Source organism: Molothrus aeneus, unplaced genomic scaffold (genome assembly GCF_037042795.1).
Source record: "Molothrus aeneus isolate 106 unplaced genomic scaffold, BPBGC_Maene_1.0 scaffold_52, whole genome shotgun sequence".
Classification (NCBI taxonomy): Eukaryota; Metazoa; Chordata; class Aves; order Passeriformes; family Icteridae; genus Molothrus; species Molothrus aeneus.
In genome coordinates this window covers 707,019-728,249 of record NW_027099198.1, presented here as the reverse complement: position 1 = coordinate 728,249, position 21,231 = coordinate 707,019, and the positions used below count along the sequence as shown (strand labels likewise).

At 46.7% G+C, this 21,231-nt stretch overlaps 1 protein-coding gene across 1 annotated transcript in view; it reads right to left on the bottom strand.

Moving 5' to 3' along the window:
• The window catches only part of LOC136571025 (polypeptide N-acetylgalactosaminyltransferase 18-like), a 49,972-nt gene extending 33,994 nt beyond the window's left edge, over positions 1 to 15,978 (bottom strand). The window contains exons 1-7 of the mRNA XM_066571433.1: positions 15,486 to 15,978; positions 13,373 to 13,452; positions 12,371 to 12,423; positions 12,092 to 12,246; positions 7,395 to 7,578; positions 6,328 to 6,525; positions 3,474 to 3,588 (exon numbers count right to left, since the gene is read on the bottom strand). Of these exons, the coding sequence (XP_066427530.1) occupies positions 3,474 to 3,588; positions 6,328 to 6,525; positions 7,395 to 7,578; positions 12,092 to 12,246; positions 12,371 to 12,423; positions 13,373 to 13,452; positions 15,486 to 15,978 (1,278 nt within the window). The remainder of the gene's footprint in view (positions 1 to 3,473; positions 3,589 to 6,327; positions 6,526 to 7,394; positions 7,579 to 12,091; positions 12,247 to 12,370; positions 12,424 to 13,372; positions 13,453 to 15,485) is intronic.
• Between the last annotated feature and the right edge of the window lie 5,253 nt (positions 15,979 to 21,231).

Here is a 21,231-nt window from a genome sequence, read left to right as displayed (position 1 = left end):
ATCCTAGTAAACACAAATTCATCTGCAAGCACAAAGTCTTTGTGACACACAGAATTACTCTAAGTCAAAGCCTGGGCTTGCATTCCCATGACTCTGATGATGACTTAGTCTGGGACCTGAGGCAGATCACTGAGTATTTGTTAGGGCATCCCTAAAAGTGGCACAAATAACTTCTTGTAACAGATATTCCAGAGCTTTATCAAGCATGTAGGCTGCTTTAAAAGACAAAAGAATTGCTACAGGGTTGCTTTTGATAGAAAATCTTCTTCTGACTTCAGTAGGAATTGGAAGAGGCCTTTAAGAAGCCTACTGCAAACCAGACCTGAACCACGCAAAGCAGAATCTGGCTGAATGAATGCAACTGATTGCAGAGGATTTGTAGGGTCTTCCACGGCCACAAGAACTGCTTGTGCAGGCCCAAGCCAGAAGCTGAGCCCAAATGACACTGAGAAACACCAGCCTTACACTCACATTCTTTTAAGGCAGTTACCAACACAGTTCCTGCTTGGTCACATGGATGAAAATGTGATTCCAATCTGCCCTCTAAATTCAACCTGGTAATTTAAAAGCACACTTAAGTCCATTCAATTGGGAATGACTGAACAAAAAAGAAGCACCACTCATTCTAACTTGATTTTATAAATATGATGCTTCTTCACAGTAAATGAATCTTTCTAAACCCCAGTTAAAATGATTGAACTGCTCAAAGAGGATTCTATTAAGTCTTGCATCAACCAGCCGGCCTTTTTTGTCTTATGAGGCAAATAAACAGATTTACAAGAAAACATTTGGTTGAAGCGTAAAGAGTTTCTTCTAAGAATCAAATCCATTCGTGTTTTGAACTCATCTGCCAGCTTCTAGCTCAAGGCAAAAGATTTCTATTAATATTTATTTAATAATAGATGTTTAGTATTTTACAAATGCTGTTACAAATCCATAGACAAGGGTAAAAATCTTAGTAGTTAAAACAGTATTCCAAATCAGAGACCAACAGAGCTGAGTAGCAGCTCTGAAGCAAATTCAGAATCAAGAGAACAATCCTCCAAAGTCCTGCTCTCTGTGGCTTGTAATGGTTTGCCAGCAATGGATCCTTCAAATACAGTTTCCAAGAGTTGGTGATTTTCTTGCACTCCTATATCATAAATAACTAGATATTTGTGCAGATGATGAGGTGACAAACATAACTCCTGGGTGAGGATAGTGGGAAAAGTCTCCATTTGTCAGGGTCTAATTCCTCACAGAAGTTTTACATCCTCTGGAACAAAATCAGTGATATATGGACATGGGACCATGTTCTACCCACTGTGTTTAAGATAAACAGGTAGCTCAAATGATTCTAACATGTGCTATTTCTGCAGTCAAAAATAAACTCTCCAGTTCCTCTAGATGTTTGCTCTTACAAGCTTTTGCATAAAATTTCCCTAGCAGGCCATTTTGGACAGTGTCTGCTTGTCCATTATCCTGAATGATAATGCTTTTCACACAGCAGAATAGTAAAAAAATCTAGATACTTCTTTAAAAAAAGGAAAATGACAATGAAAGAGGAGGTGCAGTGAGCCTACATAGTCACAGATTGGAGAGCAGCATTTTAAAAGGCAAACATTATTCATTGCACTAATACTGTAATTACAATGTCGTTTTTGTAGAACAATGACTATTTTGATTAAGGCGTTCATCAGCAGCCCCACAGCTGAAAGCACCACAAGTACTGTAGAGATGTTCCAGCGCCCAACCACCCCTGTGAGTGAAAAACCTTTTCCTGATATCCAACCTAAACCTTCTGTGACACAACTGGAGGCCGTTCCCTTGGGTCCTGCCCCTGGCCACCCGAGTGAAGAGATCAGTGCCTGCACCTCTACCTCCCTTGGTGAGGATATTGAAGACCACACTGAGGTCTCCCCTCACTGAGTCTCACCCTTGTATGATCTCAGACACACTGAGGATTGTGAGAAGAGCATTAATAAACTGTTAAACAATCTGTAATTTATTACAGCTCGGTAATTTGTTTTCATACAGGCAGATCCAAGCCAGCATAAATTCAGATAAGGAAGCATGTATTATGTTACCTTGCACACTACAATCTGTTACAGATGAGAGTATTTTATGTAGGTCAGGCACTGCTTCCCTGGAGACAGAGAAAAAGCCATAAGGAAATCAGAGCAGTGTCAGGCCTTATTTCAGTGATCCAGCATACTCCAAAATTTCAATTATGCAGAGATTGTGTCTCTCTGGCCTTGTCTACCAACATACCAACATCAACTCCTCCAAGGCTAAGTGCTGCAGCCCAGACAGGATACATCTCATGATGCAAACCAAGAGACAACTCCTTGCACTCATGAGGAAACAATAATGTTTTGTCAGTTGGAAAAAGAACAGAAAAATCAAAGTGATGGTAATTTTCAACTCATTGCAACACTGAGCTGCAAAATAAGTTTTTGGGAGCAGAAGGCAGCTCTCTGGCCCTTACAGTGAGAAGAACAATGTTATTAAAAGAAGCAGTCTTGCATTTCTCTCTCCCTTTCCTTAAAAAAGTGAAACAGGGAGAGAGAAAGCTGAAAGAGGGTCTGTGCTTCACTCTGGCTGAAAAACCTCTTTATCTCTAACAGGCAGAAGAAAAAGAATTTCAAGTAACCCAAAATAAAAAATGAGTATTTTTTGTTATATCTTGCTGTCTCAGGAAATAATTATATATTCTTACAGTAAGTTCCCCTTTTTTTGCTATTGTACAACGGTATGCTTATATTCTGGCAGCTAAAAGGCTCAAAACACAATGTTACCTCTCCCTTACATTTCCTAGCAGGGCTCAGAATTTAGTTTTATAACACACCACCCCATTTTTCACTACCATTATCTACCTAGGAATTCCACTCTTATCAAAAACCTGAGAGATTCTCAAAGAGAACACAAAGGTGTTTAACTGTGAAGAGATACAGAAAGAAGTACACAAATCACACACAATACTGCATTATAGTAAACAGGTGAAGAGTGTACAATGGAAAAAGAAAACATATGCACTCACAATATATTCACATTATGAATACCTTAATTCCCTTATGTCTGGAAGGCAGCATAAATGCCCCTATATTCTACTTTGCTCCACAGTGATTTTCCTAATTCAAATAAACCAAATAAACTAGAAAGGTTTTTCTCATCACACCTGCGAGAAACTTTTCTTACTGAGTCTGGGGCCACAGGTAAGCAGGGAAATTTAGCTATCAACTCTGCAAAACTCTGTTGAAAGAACAATCCTAAATTCTACACATCTACTCTTGTCCCAGATTAAGTTCTGTAAAGAGAGCTATTGCTCTTTTTTCCCTCCTCTCTCCTCAAATAAATGTACATGTCTGCAGAGCTGTGGATCTCCTTTTCACGCCATCATCCATGGTTTGGACTGCTTTCCCCCTCTGCAATAAGAAGTAAGCTATATTTTAAATGTAAGCCACCAGTATGGGCTAATTGTTTTCCTTACTTACCCTGATTCCAAGCTCCACATTCTCTCCTCCATATACTTCCATGCCTTCATCCAGCAATCCAATCTCTTGGAAGTATTCTCTGTCTACTATGAAGCATCCAATCAGTGCAGGACTTCTGGAAGAATAAATCATCAGCAACCAAAATTAGCTGATAAATTATGAAGAATTTTATTTTTCAGGCACAGATTGTATTTATCATTGCTAGGTAAAATGATGCAGCAAAACAGATTCTTAAGAAAGTATTTCTCAAAGAGCTTTATTGAGCCTTGCCTTCTGACATTCCTAATTCTAAAGTGAAATGAGCACCATTGAAAGAAATTAGAGACAAATTATCGGACATAAATATTCACCAGAGCAGTAAGGATTTCAGCGCTAGTAGTGTGAGATCCAGGTGCCCCAGTTTTGTTTCTGGGGCACCAGCCAGTGTAGTCTCTGTCCTTGCTAAGTCCTCAAGGCTCTTGTCTGTGACAATTGCAAATGATGTGCAGTTCTGTGTGTTTAGCCAGAAGCCAGGTTCAGCTAGAGCTAAAAACTTGTGTCTGTAAGCTTACCTAAAGAAAGAGATTATTTCTTGAATAGGACCATCCAGATAAATTTTTTTAATACAGAATCAAGCAAAGCCTGCCTTTACCAGCATAACATTAGTCCATTATCCTGAGCCAAACCTAAACAAATCACATTGCTTTACTGGATCAGTAAACTCTACTTATGTCATGGTGGGAACCAACCAGTTTTTACTACACAGAGCAAATTTTAGTCAGGTAAGAGTTCAGCCACAGAGGGTACAATTTCACCTTATGAGTAGAGAAGGATACAGAGTCATTTAGCCTTTTCATTTTTCTCCTACCTTATAATCCACAATTGCAAGAAATAAATATGTGTTTTCAGATTATTATGCTGGCACTCTGGTAATGACAAGATATTAATTAGCAGTACAGGAGAAATCACCCTGCTTTTATGGAGAACACTCAAGCTACAGCTAGTGGACACATCTGCTTTCAAACAGATCATAGGCTGTCAATCACAAATTGTACAGTTCTACAGAAATCTATATATTAATGCCTCCAAGTGCTATAGTACCCGTTTTATAACAATGAAAGACCATCTTTGATGTATTTATTCATGAAGAAAACATCAATACAAAACTTATGCTTCTTTTATGATAAGGTCCTTTTGCCTTTGTTGTTGTTTTTAAGTGTTTCTCAGTGCATCTGCTTCCCTTTGCTATAATTCTAAAAGAATAATGGAGGCACGATAGAAACCATCGATCAAGACACATGGCTTTGTTTGTTGGCGTGTTTGTTTTAATTATCCAACACACACATGCAGCATATTGCACTGAATTAAAAAATGTGCCAGGGAAAGAGCTAGGGAACAAACCTGAAATTCATAAAGTACACGCACTGCCCAGTCCTCATATGGAACAGAGTTTGGGGGTAAAATGGAAAAGTGTATTCGCTCATTACTTTGTGTTTCACTACTTTTAATTTTAAAAATCATAATGGTTACTCCCTATAATTAATCACAGGATCATAGAATGACTTGGGCTGGAAAGGACTTTAAAGATCATCTCATTCCAAACCCCAGCCATGAGCAGGTACATCTTCAAACAGATGAGGTTGCTCAGAGCCCCATTCAGCCTGGCTTTGAACACCTCCATGAACGGACATCCATAACCTCCCTGGCAACCTGTTCCAGTGCCTCACCACACTCACAGAGAGAATTTCATCTCAATATCTAACATAACCCTGCCTTCTGTCACTTTAGAGCTGTTCCCTCTTGCCCTATCACTACCTACTTTTGTCCCTTACCAGTTTTCTTGGAATCACCATTTAAGTACTGGAAGGTGCTGTAAATCTCCCTGGAGCCTTTTCTTCTCCAGGCTGGACAACCCAAACTCTCTCAACCTGTCTTCACAGGAACATTTTTATCGTGTCAACAGAGTTCATTAACAGCAATAACTATTTCTAATGCTGTGGAAATTAACCCCTTTTTACGTTTGTCTTTGGCAAACCTGTTAATTTTTATCTCCTGCTTTCCAATTCTAGGTTCTGTTCATAGGTCAGTGCAGTTCAGAGTGTGTTAAACTGAAAGAACCTGAGAAAAGTGCCTGCCTGCAAAGATAGCTGCTGGATGAAAAACAGCTGCCAGTGCTGTTTGAGGTTCTGCTTTCAGGAGGTAAGAACAGCATTCACACTTTCTTTCTGCAGGGAGCTGGAGCACAGGTACCAGTGCCCTCCTTGGAATGAATGTGTGTCTACAAGCAAGGCCTGTACTCTCAGCAGAGCTGCTCAGTGGGTTCAGAGGGTACTACTCCCCTCCCTGAGACAAAGGTATTGTTCTGTACCAGTCTGACAACACTCTGGACATGGGAACAAAGTACAGACCCAGACTGTCCCAAAGCAAGGACCCAATACAGCCTTTGCTCACAGTGTCAGTGACCAGACATTAACTCCTGGCACACAGCACAGCTGTGCACCTATGTGACAACACTATAGAGAATACAGCTGTCAGGCCAGCTCTGCTTATGCAATGTAACTGCAAAGAAAATTCCATTTCTGGCCTGTAAGCACTAAATTAGCAGGCAAGACATTTGGAGAATGGAGTGCTGCTGAGCAGCCCTGCCTACCATTCCACTTGGGCAGGAAACCTGTTTAAAAAGATCTACTGAAAACGAAAGTTTCCTTTAAAAACATCTACTGAAAACAGGAGTTTTCTTGATGACTGTGTAGGCATCAAGGACATTTAAGTATTTGAAGTTTACAGTCAGTAAAACCTATCACACAGCTGAGCCCACTTGCCCCCTGTCACACCCAGGAGAGCTTTTAGACACTGTAATTTAGTTATTTATTACCTTATTGGAGCAGTTGTGTTCTCCAGTTTCCACCAGGACTTAGGAGGGTTCAGATACCTGCACCACAGCTCCCAGTCAAAGCCTTGTGCTGAGAGGGGATACTCCTCTATTTCAAAATTATCGTACTTAATGCTATCGAATGATGGAGAAATTACTCTTTTTCTGTTTTCTTTTATCCTGGTGAGCACTGGTTCAGCCCTAAAAAAAAAGAAATACACTGTTAAGATTATACCAATGCAAGCATAGCACTGATGGAAATCATGGAGTAGTTTGGTTTGGAAGGAGCCCTTAAAGAGTATTTAGTCCACCACCAAATAAACAATATAGCAGCTAATGCTGTATTTTTCAGAAGGAGCAAAGTCTAAAGCTGTTACCCATTCAGAGCCCTTTCTGCCCCAAAATAATACACGGCAACATATTCTCTAGGACGCTCTGTTGTTAACCTTGATTTGAGCTGGTGGATGGAAGAAATGAGTATCTGCATATCATAGAGCATTTATATCCTTGCTACCAAGTAATGATAACTTCAGGCTCTCAACACTACCAAGGACATCAGGAGCAGAGTTAATAATAGATCTATCCTAGAGACAGAAGCTCTTGCCTTTTTACCTCACTTTTACTTAAGGAGCAAGGGAGATATTAAATCCAGACTGAACATGTTAAAATACATTATTTTAGTTATGTTTACTTTTGCAGAGTGGCCAAAATAACCAAAATAGCGCTTCTTTGTTTACATTGCAGAATGTAAAAGAAACATAATATTTTTTAATGAAGATACATTCACCCTCATGGGCAAAGGGCTACATTACTGGAGGAGATTTTTAATGTGCAGTTTTCTAATGTGATTTAACTACCTTGTAATTAGATCAGCAGATTACTCAAACCATAAAAATGTATCTAGATCATATTACACAGCACAAACACATTTTTCCTGCTTGTGTCCATGATTATGTCTGAATTTTCATTAAAAAGCTCAAAATTCTAACTCACCCTCTAAATGCACGTCAGTAATTTACCACCAGTGCTTGGAAAAGGTCCCTGGGTGAGAGAATGGAAGGGGCACATACCAACCCACGTTGAATTCCACATGGGCATCGAAGAGAGTGACGACTGGTGCTGTGGCTGCTCTCCAGCCGCTGACTCGGGAGCGGATCAGCCCCTCCTGCCTGCTGTGCCAGACAACCTCGATGAAACCTGGCTTGTGGGCATTCACCTCATCAACATACTGCTGCAGCTTCTCCTTGAGCTCCTCTGTAGAAGGGCAAGAATCGGGCGTCAGCAAGAGATGTCAGCTTGACAAGGTGTAAAAATCCGCGCTTTCTGTTGTAGATGAGCAATCCCCATCCGGGGAATGATGTGCTCTGACTCCATGATTCCAGAAGGCTGAACAAATGCTTTATTAAGCTTTATTAAGCTGTATTATATTACACTAATACCATATTAAAACTACACTAAAGAGATACCAAATACTACTAAAGAAAAACACATGACTCTCTGGAGACAGTCACAACACAGCTTTGCCCCAATTGGCCAATCAATCCAAACAACCCTCGCTGGTGTCCAGCTCACAAATCACTTCTGGTAAACCATCTCCATGACACATTCCACATGTTCCAAACAGGAGCAGCAAGTAGAGATAAGAATTGTTTTCTCTTCTTCTCTGAGGTTTCTCACTGCCTTCCCCAGGAAAAATCCTGGGAGAGAGAATTAAATCTCTCTTTGTTCAGAGAATGCCAATACCACACTTTCAGTAAAACGGGAGTAGCCTTCACACGGCTACTCAGAACTCTCAAATAGTCAGTTTAAAAGGAGGCAAACAAAAAGGAGAAGGACCATGAAGTATTTAGCAATAAAAAAATTTCAGACATAACTATTTAGCCTACATGACTGCCATCAGAATCCTGGCACTGTTTACCAGTAACAAGCCACAAAATGAAGTTTCATAGCTACATAAGAGTATATTATTTTACTGTAACAAAAAACAAGGCACCTGTCTTATATTTCCAGGAAAAAAAATAAAAAGCCTAAGTATTTTCCATGAATATTCTCTACCAATATTGCGAGAAAAAAAGAGAACTAAGAGTAAAAGGCATTATTTTTCTCTTTCCATTTTTCTTTCTAAACTTTGACAACTGGTTTCTGTCTTGACTAAAAAGTTCAACAACTTTCGCTCTTAGAACAAAGACAAGTAAGAGCTCTAGAGAAGAATCATTCCTAATTAAAGTATAATAACTCTTAGATCAACAGCTATTATCTCTCTGGTTTGAAGACCACTGCATGAGAAAATACAATATGTGGAGTATAAATATTGTGTTCACAATTATTATTAACTGAAAGCAATGTTCACTTCATTCTTTATTAGCATTCCTATGTTCTATTTACATTATGGTATCGCTCAGAATTCCCTTTGGGACAATAAATTCCCTTTATTCTGGATCTCTCCACAAATCCAGGAATGTCTTTGCTCTGATGCAGAATAATGCTCCTGTGGCTATTATGCTGTACTGGGCATTATCAAATCTGCATTAAAGCTCAATGCTGACTGTGAAAACCCTAGCAAGCCATTTAACTTCTCCTGAGGAACGGGTTCCCCAGGGAAGCAGTCACAGCACCAAACCTGCCCGAGTGCAGGAAGCATTTGGACAACCTGAGATACATTCTCAAGTGAATTTGGGGGTGTCCTGCCATTGAGCCCCAGGCAGTTTGAGAATCTGAGAAATCAGCCTTTCACTCTGGGAGCTGCTCACCTCCAACAGATCTGGACAAGCAGCATGCTGGAATGGGTAATGGCACCGAAAATTAAAAGCAAGCACACTTTGTGAGCCATATTAAATATTCATCCTTGGAAAGGAGGGGGGTGCGTGCTCTCTTGAGCTCACAGAACAACAGAGCTCATTCAATTACAAGTTCATCCTAAAGTTCATCCCTGTTTGTGCAGACTCTTGGACATCCACCAGGTGTGATGCAGCTGTTTCTCAGGCCTTGCAGGACTCTGCATGCCATGTACCTTTGAATCAATGAACTCTGCATGAACCGAGACTATCACAGAAAAATCCTGATTCTTGCAGGTTTTCAGACAAACAAGAATTAAAAAGAAACAGTCTGCTGATCATGTCCCTCACAACATTTAAACTGCAGCAATATTTTAGGAATTGACTGGATATACTCCCAAAATTTTCAACATTACATTGCCAATATCTATTCAATTTGTTTGTCTGCGACTGCATCACCTGGAATAAACAATATGAGCCACTTACATAGCATAGAGCACTCTTCTGTTTCAGATTTGACTTGCTGCTTATTGATCAATACACTTGTTCTCCTTTATGAAGTCAAAAAACCCACATTAATTTCCTTCACGCTTGTGCCAAACTCCATGTTCTTACTGCTCACCCCCTAACACACAGAGATTTGTAGCAAGCACAGAACTATCAAACCAACCACTAGCTAACAGCACATTAAATTGAAAAGAAGACATTTATGTTACTGTAATTCCATGCACCTAAAAATAGCACAAACCCGTTCTCTATTCCCAAAATGCAGCAGGATGACTATCAAAAGATTAAAGCTTTGTTCTTGGTCTAAGTGGCTGCTCACAGCTCTGCAATACCAGAGGCTTTATTTGCCACAACAATGCAGCATCACCACGGAGGACAGAACTGCGAAAGGAAAGCAGGCTCTAATGGAGGACTCGGAAATCAGTAGCCTGGACAGAGTCATTGCTCTCTCAGTCACTGCATTTCAGTAAGTGGGCTACTCTTACTCCTGCCTTACGCATTTCCTAACGTGGACTGACTTTAGAAGCTTGAGTAAACATAAAATCTATTTCATAGCTGTTGTAGTGCATTTCTATATTTTGTAATACTTTGAAGTAGTTTTGTTTTGTATCCCCATATTTTTCCCAAATGGTTTATCCCAGACTGTACCCCCCTCCTTCTACCTGTGTTATCCCTTTCCCGGGATGAGATCATCCCCAAATGCCCACCCTGCCTCTCTGTCAATCACTCAGCCTCCCATTCCCTCCATGCAGAAGTTTCGGTCCAAGTCGTCGAGTGATCAGCCAGAGGCCAGGGGTCAGCCCCTCAAGCCTTGCCCCATACGCTGTCCTGTATGTCTGGATCCCCCAGCATCCATCCCTTAGGGTCACTTAATGGTTGGTAAGAAGTTATCTACTTTCGGTTTCCACCTCCCTTTAAAGGTGACCTTGGCACATCTCCCTGGGGCTCTCGGCAGAAGGCCCCTGAGGTGCAGGAGCTCCTTTGGGATCCTAATAAAGCCTTGGATTAACCCCTGTTAAGAGTCAGCCCTTTCTCTTCTACTGCTGTCTCTGGTGTCTCTTGTGCTGCACAGGGGCCCAGCCCAGGTGCCCTCAGTACCCTCGGGGCACAGAGAGTGTCTCCCCCCAGCCCAGGTGCCCTCAGCACCCTCGGGGCACAGAGAGTGTCTCCCTGCCAGCCCAGGTGCCCTCAATGCCCTCGGGGCACACACAGAGAGTGTCTCCCCCCAGCCCAGGTGCCCTCAGCACCCTCGGGGCACAGAGAGTGTCTCCCCCCAGCCCAGGTGCCCTCAGCACCCTCGGGGCACAGAGGGTGTCTCCCCGCTCTCGGCCGTGTCGGGGCTGCCCCCCCGGTGTCTGCTGACTTGGGACCGGCCGAGGGCTACTGAGAGGCTCGCAGAGAAACAGAGACAACTTAGGAGCTCCAGACATCTTGTGTCCATCTACAAATCCCATCTAGAGTCCAACTACACCCCACATTACAAACTCCCAGGGACTTCTCCTACTGCACCAGGCTATGCGGCAGGGCAGAGCAGCTCCTACACAAATGTGTGTGCTGACACCCGTGACACGGGACAGGACGTGACAGACGGGGGGACACAACAGGAACAGAAATCTCCTGGCAAGGAAAGTGGCTGCAAGGACTGAGAGAATGCAAAAGGAGATGACCGAGGTGAGACAGATGGCAAACTGATGAGGCTCAGAGAACCCTGGAGGAAGATGCTGGCTGAAGGATTTATTCCAAGAACTGCAAAGATGGATACCCAGGAATCCTACGGTCAGAATCCTCTCCCTAACCTCGCATTCTTACAAAGCCTAATCCATTGAAATGGAGCATTGAGGAGCACGGCTGTCCGTGCAGCTCAGAACAAGACCTGAAAAGCCACCTGACTGGATGCTTCCAAAGAGAGATGCAATTCTGATGCCTGTCGGAGCTCCCGAGTCAAAAGTTCAATGGCCTGGGTACCAGGCTGAGGAACACTGAGATCACAGATTCTAAGAATGGCGCCAAGGTTTCCGACAGGCCCTTCACAGGGCTAAGATAAAAGACATGAGATACCCAAATATCACATAATACACAAAAGACAAGGGACACGATACACACCGGGACTGCTCTGCCCTGCGCACCTCAGCACTGTGATCAAAAGTGAGACTTTGCTTTTATTTCCCCCCCAGGCCTAAGGGGCTGCTTCGTGGACACCCCCGTCTCCAAAGCGGACTCAGAAACCCCTCCCGGTGGGTCCCTGCCCTGCGCCCTGGTTTCATCCCCTCTGTGGGTCGTAGCCCTCTACTTATCTCTCAGGCATCTGGGGATGCCGGTCTGTGTCAGGTGCAAGGGAAGGCTGCCTCGACAGCTGGGAAGGTCCTGCTGGCACTCTTGTTAAACAACTTCCTGTTGTTTCTTTGTCCGCTCCAATAAAGAAAACGAAATATCAATGCATAACCTCAGCAGAACATTGGCCAAAACCCAACAATTCTGCCACTCACTCTTTTCCCAAGAATGCCCGGCTCCTGGGGCCGCACGCTTCAGCCGCACTCGGAGGCTGACGCCATCGTCGTGGGGCACGCCTGGGCTAAGAGGAGACGAGGTGATGTGGCGCTGCTGAAACCTGAGCGGAGCCTCGCTCCTCCTCCCTACTTCCCTGACTCAACGCAACTCCTCGGCCATTGCTGAAGGCTGCCCTGGTGACACCTTTAAACAGAAAAGGCAGAGGCTTCATCGCCGAGTCCCGTGATACTTCCCCAGGGCTCGGGAGAGCGGCAAACCCGGCGCGTCGGCCGGTTGGTGACTGGGGCTTGGCGTACTCCGAGTGGATTGCCTAAAGCGCAGAAACAGGAAGGGATGCTTAGAGCTGCACCGGAAAGTGAGACTTGAGCAATAACAACTGCTTCTGTACGCTACTCAATGCTCACCTTGCCCACCTCACCTTGACTGCTGATGTCCAGCTTTACTTCCTAAAAAGAAAAAGAACAGAGCTGTAACAGAGTCACACTTTACACTCCCCTTGCAGAGACAAACGGTGACTGACCTGCTCGGGGGAACCTCCTCACCTGGGATGGGTGGATGGATTTTGCCCTGGATTTTATCCTTCTGCATCTGAAAGAAAGCGAGGACAAACGTCAAAGGGCTGCAAGATATCTTCACAGCTCCAAACATCTTCTGTCTATCTAGGAATATCATCTAGAGTCTGGCGACACCCCACAAACTGCCTGTCCCTGAGCCTTGTCCTATTGCAGCAGCCTCTGCGGCAGGGCAGAGCAGCTCCGGCACAAACATGTGCAGACACCCGTGACACAGAATGTGACAAATGGGGGGACGTTAAACACGACACATGATGCTTGTGGTGAGGGCCTCGAGGGGAAAAGGCAAAAGGGACCCCAAAGACACAGTAGGTAACACGGTACACCGGACAACATGACGTGGACTGGAACTGCTCTGCCCTGCCCGCCTGCACGCTGCCATCAAATGTGGAGTCTCTCCCTTGAGCTGTCCTAAGAGGCCCCTTGGAGAAGATTGCTTTTCCCTCTGTTAATTTTTCAATCTGTCCCAGGAACTCCCAACCCGCTGCTCTCCCATCTCCAGGCCGTGACCCAGACTTATCTTTTGGATGATCGGTGATGTGAATCCACGTTGCACCTGAAATGAGTCTGCCTCAGAGGGCCCCGTGATCGCCTGTTAGCCTCTCGGTCAGCTACAATAAAGAAAACCAAAACCAACGTATGAGTTCAGAGTTATGTGGGCCAAATCCCAGCAAGTCAGCTACTTGCCCTCTCCTGAGTGTGCCTGGCTCCTTCAGGCTCCACCTTCATCCTGATTCCAAGGCTGTGGGCATTATTATTAGTGACACCTGGGTTAGAGAAAAGCAAAGTTAAATGGCATTCCTGTGAGTGCACTGGATGACCTTGTGTGAGGAAGACATGGGAATGCCTCTGCTATGCTTCTGAAAAGCCTTGTGTGGGGGGCCCTCAAATAAACACCCTTTCTCACCCTGCTGCCTGCAAGGAAATGTATGTACATACACACTCTTACAAATGTACCTACGGTTTTGGGGTTTTTTTTCTTCTGAAGCTCCAAGAATGATTTCCCATCTTGAGTCATTCAGAAGAAAGGGCCCCTGTGACTCAGGTCAGAAGGGCGCCTGCGTTTTTTGATCACGACAGCTTTTGGGTTTACCCTGTGAGCAGGAGCAGCCAGAGCTGAGGCTCAGCAGAGGCTGACCCCGGCCAGCCCCTTCCTCCCTTCCCTGTGTCACAATGACTTCCAGGCAGAAGGGTGCAAAGCAGGTTTGTGTCTTTTCTCTTCAGTGCCAATAGGTAAAAGATGTAGGCTTTAAAATAACTAATGACCCTCTCTTTGAACTCTCCCAAGGACAGTTTTAAAGAAAAGACAGAAGATTGCTGCTAAATCCATATGGGATAAGGACGAGAGCAGCAAGGAGGGCAGGTGCGTCCCCCACCCCCCGAGGGTGCACCCAGAGCCCCGGGCAGGGACGGAGTCACTGGCTGCTCTCTGGGGACGAGACCCTCCCTGCAGGTGACACTGGCTTGTCCTCTCCCTGTGGCACAGGGACCTCCAGGCTCTATGACCAGCCTCATTTTGTCAGCAACCAGGTGCTGTGCTAGAGCCAGAGGGGTCAAGGCTTTCCAGAACCATAGGATCCTTGCGGTTGGAAAAGCCTTCTAAGGACATCGAGCCCAGCTGCTGCCCCAGCACTGCCAAGCTGCCCCCCCAAATCAGGTCCCTAAACACCACATCTTGACATCCTTGACATGTCTCCAGGCACGGGGACTTCCCTGGGCAGCCTGCTCCTATGCCTGACCACCCTTTCAGTGAAGAAATTGTCCCTCCAATCCAATCTAAGCCTTCCCTGCTGCAAGTTGAGGCCATTTCCTTTTGCCGTGTCACTTCTTACCTGGGAGATCTTGGTACTTCAACCTTACCTGCTCCTTCCCTAGGCGGTCTCTGGCTTGGCTGGATGAGAGGAGAAACACTCCCACCACCAGGAATGGCAGCTCAGGAGGTCCCACACCAAGGCCAGGGGGAGCAGCCGTCCTCGCCAGAGCTCGCACGTCCCTTCTCAGAGATTGGCTCTGCTTTTCCTCCCGGGCAGATCTCTGCTGAGTGCTTCACAATTGCCTGTTTGGAGGAGGGGGGGAAAAGAGGTTAGCCAAGTTTTTTATCCAGACTTAGCTGGTGGCTTTGCCTCCTCCTGACTTCCTTCTGCTACAAAAACAGCTGCCTTTGGACTTCTAGGGGCAACTTGCACGTCATGCCTGAAAAGGAACTACAGCTGGCAGGCACAAGGCCAGCTCTGCTCCTCCTTCAAGTTGTTCCCAAATCTGCTGGAAGAACTGAAGGCTACTTTGGCCTTCCATTGCTCTGCTTGTCCCGAGAAAGAGCTTTGAGTGTTGTTACCCCTCCAGAAAGGAAGGGCCTTTCTGTCTCACACGCTCGGTGACACAAGGCTACGCCAAGCTGCAGCAGCCTCTGCTCCAGGTGGGAAGGGCTTCCTTCCTCCTCTGGCACCTGGCTGGCACAGGGCATGCTCTATGGAAGCACGTCCCTGCCCACGGCGGCAGCAGCCTTGGAATGAGGTGATCTTTAGAGCCCCTTGCAACCTGAATTATTCCACAATTCTGTGAACTGAAAAAAGCGGGGAAAGAAATCTGTAAAGGTCACTAAATGCATCAAAGCCCATCCCCATGGATCCAATCCTCAGCAGCCCATCCGGCCAAGGTCAGAGCTCTCTGCCCACCGAGGACACGGCAAGCAGCAGGGACCTTTCTCCCACTCTCCAGCACGGAGAAGTGGGAAGCCAGAGGGAAGTTTACAGACACCGGGAGGCGGCGGCACAGGGCGGGACGGGGCGGGCGGTCTTACCTTGCAAAGCTGGTGGCACAAAGGGCGGGCAGCGCCGCCGCCACGCCGGGATTTTCCGGCCCGCCGTCGCTTCCAGCACCTGGAGAGGGGCGTGCGCGGGCTCGGGGGGTGCAGCCCCGTTCCGACAGCGCTTGCCCGCCCCCGGCCCGCGGAGCGCTGCGACCGCGCCTCCGCCGCCCGCCGAAAGCGGCCCCGCCGGGCCACCCCCCGCCCGGCCATTCTTCTCAGCCATCGTGTCCCTTTTGCACTCCTGAACGTCTTTCACCCCTCCTGGCCATTTACCGAGCCCGCCCCACCCGCCGCTCGCTCCTGCCCCTCGCCCTTGCCTCGCTCGGCAGCCGCGTCCTTGCCCCGTGCCAGCGGCGAGGGGCAGGGCGCTGGCTCGGGGGGCTGCAGTACCGCTCTCTGGCCACAGGGCGGCAGACTCCCGGGTCCGCGATTTTCCCGCGCTTTTGGCCGCCATTTTGAGAAGGTCAATGAAGCTCCGCGACATTGGCGACGCGCCGCTCCCATGATGGCGGCCGAGAAAGGACCCCCCCCCCCACCCCCCCTCCGCCGAGAGAGGCGATTACTCAGATGCCGGTCAGAAACCCGCTAAAATACGCCCACCCGCGGCGCCGCTGACCCCACAGCCCGTGCCGGCTACACCTGAAACGCAAGAGAAAATCCCCTCGGGACCGCGCCGGCGTCGGTGTTCCGTGCAGGCAGTCCGCATAGACACACCGGGGGTCCTCCGGTTTCCCGCCCTTTTGGCCGCCATTTTTAGAAGGTCAAACCAACTCCGCCACGCGCCACGCCCAAGAGGGCTGCCTGGCGGCGGCGGGCTGCAGTACCGCGCTCTGCCCACAAGGCGGCAGCACTGCCGCCCACCCCAGCAAGGGGCGCCGCGCGCCTTGGGGCTGCGGGCAGCCAAGGCGGCAAAAAAGAACAGGGGCGATTCCCCCCCGCAAAAAACTCCTCTAAAAATAAATGCCAAAAACCTGCCTCTTACCAAACAAGAACCAAATAAGCCCCCTTTCTTTCAAGCCTTCTTGAAATAAATTTTATAGTTCTAGTTTTCCTAGTTCTATTCACACGCATATTTATACCGGACATTGATGTGTTACGTCGTTTATACAATCTATTATGCCTATTCCTATTATCTGTATTTATTCATATTTTGTGGTTTTATCAATATCATTATATATTGATTGTATATTTCTATACTTCGATTTAGGTTTCTATCATACTTTTATTATTCCAAAAAAAATCCCTGCTCTAACCAAACAAATACCAAAAAACCCTTCTTTTAAACTATATTGAAATAGTTTTATATTTATAGCTTGCATAATTATATTCACATTTATAGTCACAGTTTATACTGATGCATTCTATTCATAATTACATATCACATATATATTATTCACATCATAGAGATAAATTATTATTTTTATTATGTACCATATCTACTGCTACAAATTATTTTTTCTAATGTTTTCAATTTTTATATCAAGCTTGATGTATTCATGAGATATTTTTACAATTAGATTTCTACCTTTCTATCATTTGTATTTGTAGTTTTTATAATAAAACCCCTGCTTTTGCCAAATAAAAAACAAAACCATCCTTTCTTTTAAACTACTTTTAATAATATTGTTGTATTTATATTTACCATATCTCTAATGTTTTAGATATTATATCATAGTGATGTACTATAACTATTTTATAGCTACTTCCTATAATATAAAAGAAGATATATACAGTATCACTTGTATTATGTGTTGTATGGATTTATGTCACTTTAGATTTACAATCCTTTAATAATTTTATATATATATCTGCATAGATTCCCAATACATTTCTATATTTAAAATTTCGTTTGAGTTGTGTTTATATTTATCATCTCTATTGATATATCTATAAACATACACAATGCTCTATTAAAAAATACAATATCTTATTGGAATATATCAAGACTTATGTTACCTGTTAAATTTTAAATATAGACCGAATAGATCAAAATAAAAGTTTATTCCCATTTCTACACATCTACTTGTTTTGTTTAAAGATAGCTATCCTTAGAATTTTACATTTAAAATCCAATTCCTAAATACAAGGACAAAACAAACAGCATCGAATTCCCACCAATGTCTTCCAAAACCATCAAGATACCTCCACCAGCCAAACAACTGCCAGCGAAAAAAACACACAACACTCTTTTCACTGACAGTTTTCATCACATCAGAAAAATGGAACCAAACGAAAAGAAAACCCTGGAGAAACACACGCAGCAAATCACAAAAACCTCTAAAAAAAACCAAACCAACTCGCTCAACTCCAATCAGTGCCACTGACCCTGAACGTCATTTTAAAAACTAACCAAAATTCTACATCTACACTAACTCAAAGAATAACCAATATTCTGTCAAAAGAACTTTAGAAAGCGAATTAACTAACGAAATAGAAAAAAAACCCCTCAACCACTAAAAAATAAGAAAATAACTATCCAAATAAAAAAAAAACTACTTAAAAAGACCCACCATATAAATACCCACGTTCCCAAAAATAAAACTGATCAACAACCACCAAATACGTCGAAGGACAACAAAAAAACGAAAAGAAAAAAAAGAAAATACATTTGTAAAACAAAAGTTCCCCAAACCAAATCAACTTTAATTTACGACAAAAAAAATATTCCCAACTGAAGAATAAACGCATAGAGCCTCATTCGATCAAAATAAAAATACCACCCAGAAATAAACACAAAGCCTAAAGAGAAACGTAACCATTAAAATATCTCCCAAATGATCCCGTAACAATACAACATACACTACAATCAAACAAACCAAATCAATAAAAGCCCTGGAAGACGATAAACACAAACGCAATTAGAGAGATTTTAAAAACCCCGCTGCTATTAACGACACGACGCCGCCTCGACCCCACCGAAACAAACGCTACACGCCCACGCTAATAAAAGCCACCGCGACAGAATTAAAATCCGAGCCGCTGCTTCGCGCAACGACACGTAGAAACCATTGCACGCCTTTAAAAACAGAATAGCCCGGCAAAAAAAATATCCGACTACAGAACTCGATTCAAACCAAACCTTTATCGTCACCACCTGAACCGAGAACCGTACCGGTCAGGAAGAACGCCATAGCCCTTAGCGCACACCCACTGCGACCCACACAAAACCGTGCGATCGATCCCTACAGAGCACCTCTGAACCACGACACCCAAGAACTTGCGGCAGCCGAACCCCGCGCTGCCGGCCCCGGACGGAGCGTGGGTCCCGGCGGCAAAGCGGCTCCTCCGGCGCGCAGGGGCGGCGCCGCCCCGGAGACCCCCCCGCCCCCGCCCGCTCCCCCTGCCCGGGGGACCCCGGCGGCGCCCGAGCCCCTCACCCGGAGCGGACAGAGCGGCGGGCACCGGCCGGGCCGGCGCAGCAGCGCCCGCGCCGCCTCTGCCGCCCTCGGCCGGCCCGGCGCCAGCCGCCCTCGGCTCCGCACGGCGGCTCGCACCGGCAGAGCGGCTCCGCCGCTGCCGCGCCAAATTCCCCGTGCGCCTCGGCAACCGCCCGGCCCGGGCCGGCAGCGCTCCCGAGCGGCAACGCTCCGGGCTGGGCCGCGGCCACAAGAAGCGGCCTCAAATGCAGCGGCACAGCCCCGACTGCAGCCCTGCAAACGCTGCCAGAGCTGCGGCTTCCCGCAACTGAACCCCGAAACTGACGCCGCGGGCGGCACTCACCTCGCTTCAACAAGGGCAAAGAAATGGGTTCTCCCCTTCAAGTTCATCCCCTGGGAGAGCAGAAAAGAAGGGGCTTTCCTCCAATGAAATCCTTCAAGCCGTGTGGAAAGGGGGATTTGGACCTCAATTCAAACCCTCGCAAAGGAGGGACACCAGCGCTGTCCCCTCCATTTAAACCTTAGGATGATGAAAATGGGCTGGCTGCCTTCAAATCAAACCCATCAGATGACAACAATACTTGGCCCATTCCCGTTCAAATGGAACGCAGGGATTCCCTGTCACCCCTGGGATACCCCTAACAGCCGGGAAAAGGCAGGTTTTCCTTCAATCAACACCCTTCGAACCGCAGGTGAAGGCGGATCCCTCCCAGTTCGAACACAGACAATATTAGGAGAGTAGTTGCTTGCCTCTCCTTCTTTTGTCTTCACAAGCTCCGTTTTTGGTCCTGGGGAACCGGGGAGGGGGGACTGCCAAGATCAAATCGAAAAGGGAAAGGACCAAAGTCCCCGCTCCAAATCCACACGCGCTCACCCGTTCGGCTGCTGCTTCCCGGCACAAAGATTCGTCCCTCGGCACCTCCTTGAAGCGATGCTCCGCGTCTCCAAGCGCGCATCCAGGTGTTCGCCCAGACGCTGCGAGAAGCTCTCGCAGTCCTTCCATGAGACAGCCCCGGGAGCCCCCCATGAACCCCTCTTCTCAGCAGCTCCATGCAAAAGGGAGCTGAGGCGAAGCCTCCCCCTAAAACAGCCTCGCCCCCGCCCCCCCCCGCCCCCGGCAGGAGCCGGCCCCTCATCATCCTCACAGCTCACACCTGGCGCTGATGCCACTCTCCAACAGCGCCTCTCCCCGTCCAGCACACAGCCCGCTTCTCACAGACACAGAGCCAACAGACATCTGCTCCGGGTGCTGGCTGTTCTTAGTCCGTCTGCTTCCACAATTCAGACACGGACGTGCGCTGATGGCACTGAGGGAAAGCTTTCCAGTGCACAAAACTGTCATTCTGGTAGCACGCTTTGAGACGCCTTCAGAAAAAGCAGAATCAGCGCCACCGCCTAAGAGCCCTGCTGAGGAACCCCGCCCTCCTTGGGACACCCAATGCAGCAGAGCTCGAAAAACAAAGGGAAAAGTCAAGCTTGGAGTGGAAAAAGACAATAGAAATACAGCAGCCTTTCAAGAAAGCCTTCACACAGCAATAGTGGGACCCGGTCACATTTCTTCTTTCCTTGCTCTCTGGAATGACATCAATACGAAGTAAAAAACCCACACGAAACCCAAGGCAGAGCTGGGATTTTACACGTCTTCCTTTTGGCTCTCGGGATGACAAGCGCCTCTTCCGGGACTGCGACACGATTTGGGCGCTGGCAGAGAACGGAGGCAAAAGGTGCCAGAGAGCCCCTTCTATCGCCTTCAGCCCCTGCAGCTGTTCTGAGGGTTCCAGGGCACAGCTCGGTCCGTTCCTAGATCAAAACCTCACGGCAATATCTTCAGAACTACTACCCATCTCCAGTCGGAACCTTCTACATTCCTGGAAACAAATGAGTGCGTAGAGAGGGTTTCTCCCCAGCTGAGTTTAGAGACCAATTCCTATTCTTTAGCAATACCTAGAAAACCGAACGCCTTGCCAGGTTTTAGCATCCTACACCCACTCACCCCTCCCTGTGCATTTGGTGGCAGCTTTGGGTCCCTCTGGGGGACGACACCCAGCGTGACCCCCGCCCCTCGCCCGCCCCCCACCTGCTCCTGCACCGCAGTGGGGCTCCCTCTCCTGGGCACCTCGGGGTGCCCCCAACGGCATCAGAGCCCCGAGTCTTCACCCCCCCTTTTCCTGACCCCCAAAGAAGGCTCAGAACGAATCCGACTGCCCTGGACAGCAGCGCAGCGCTTCCCCCAAGCCCTTCCCACACGTGCATGGCCCCAGCAAGGGATTCTGCTGCAACAAGAAAGCGGGGGCAGCCCCCAGAAGGCTTGAGGTTCCTGCCCAGCCTCGCTGTCACGGGCCGGGGGCAGCGAGAGAGGG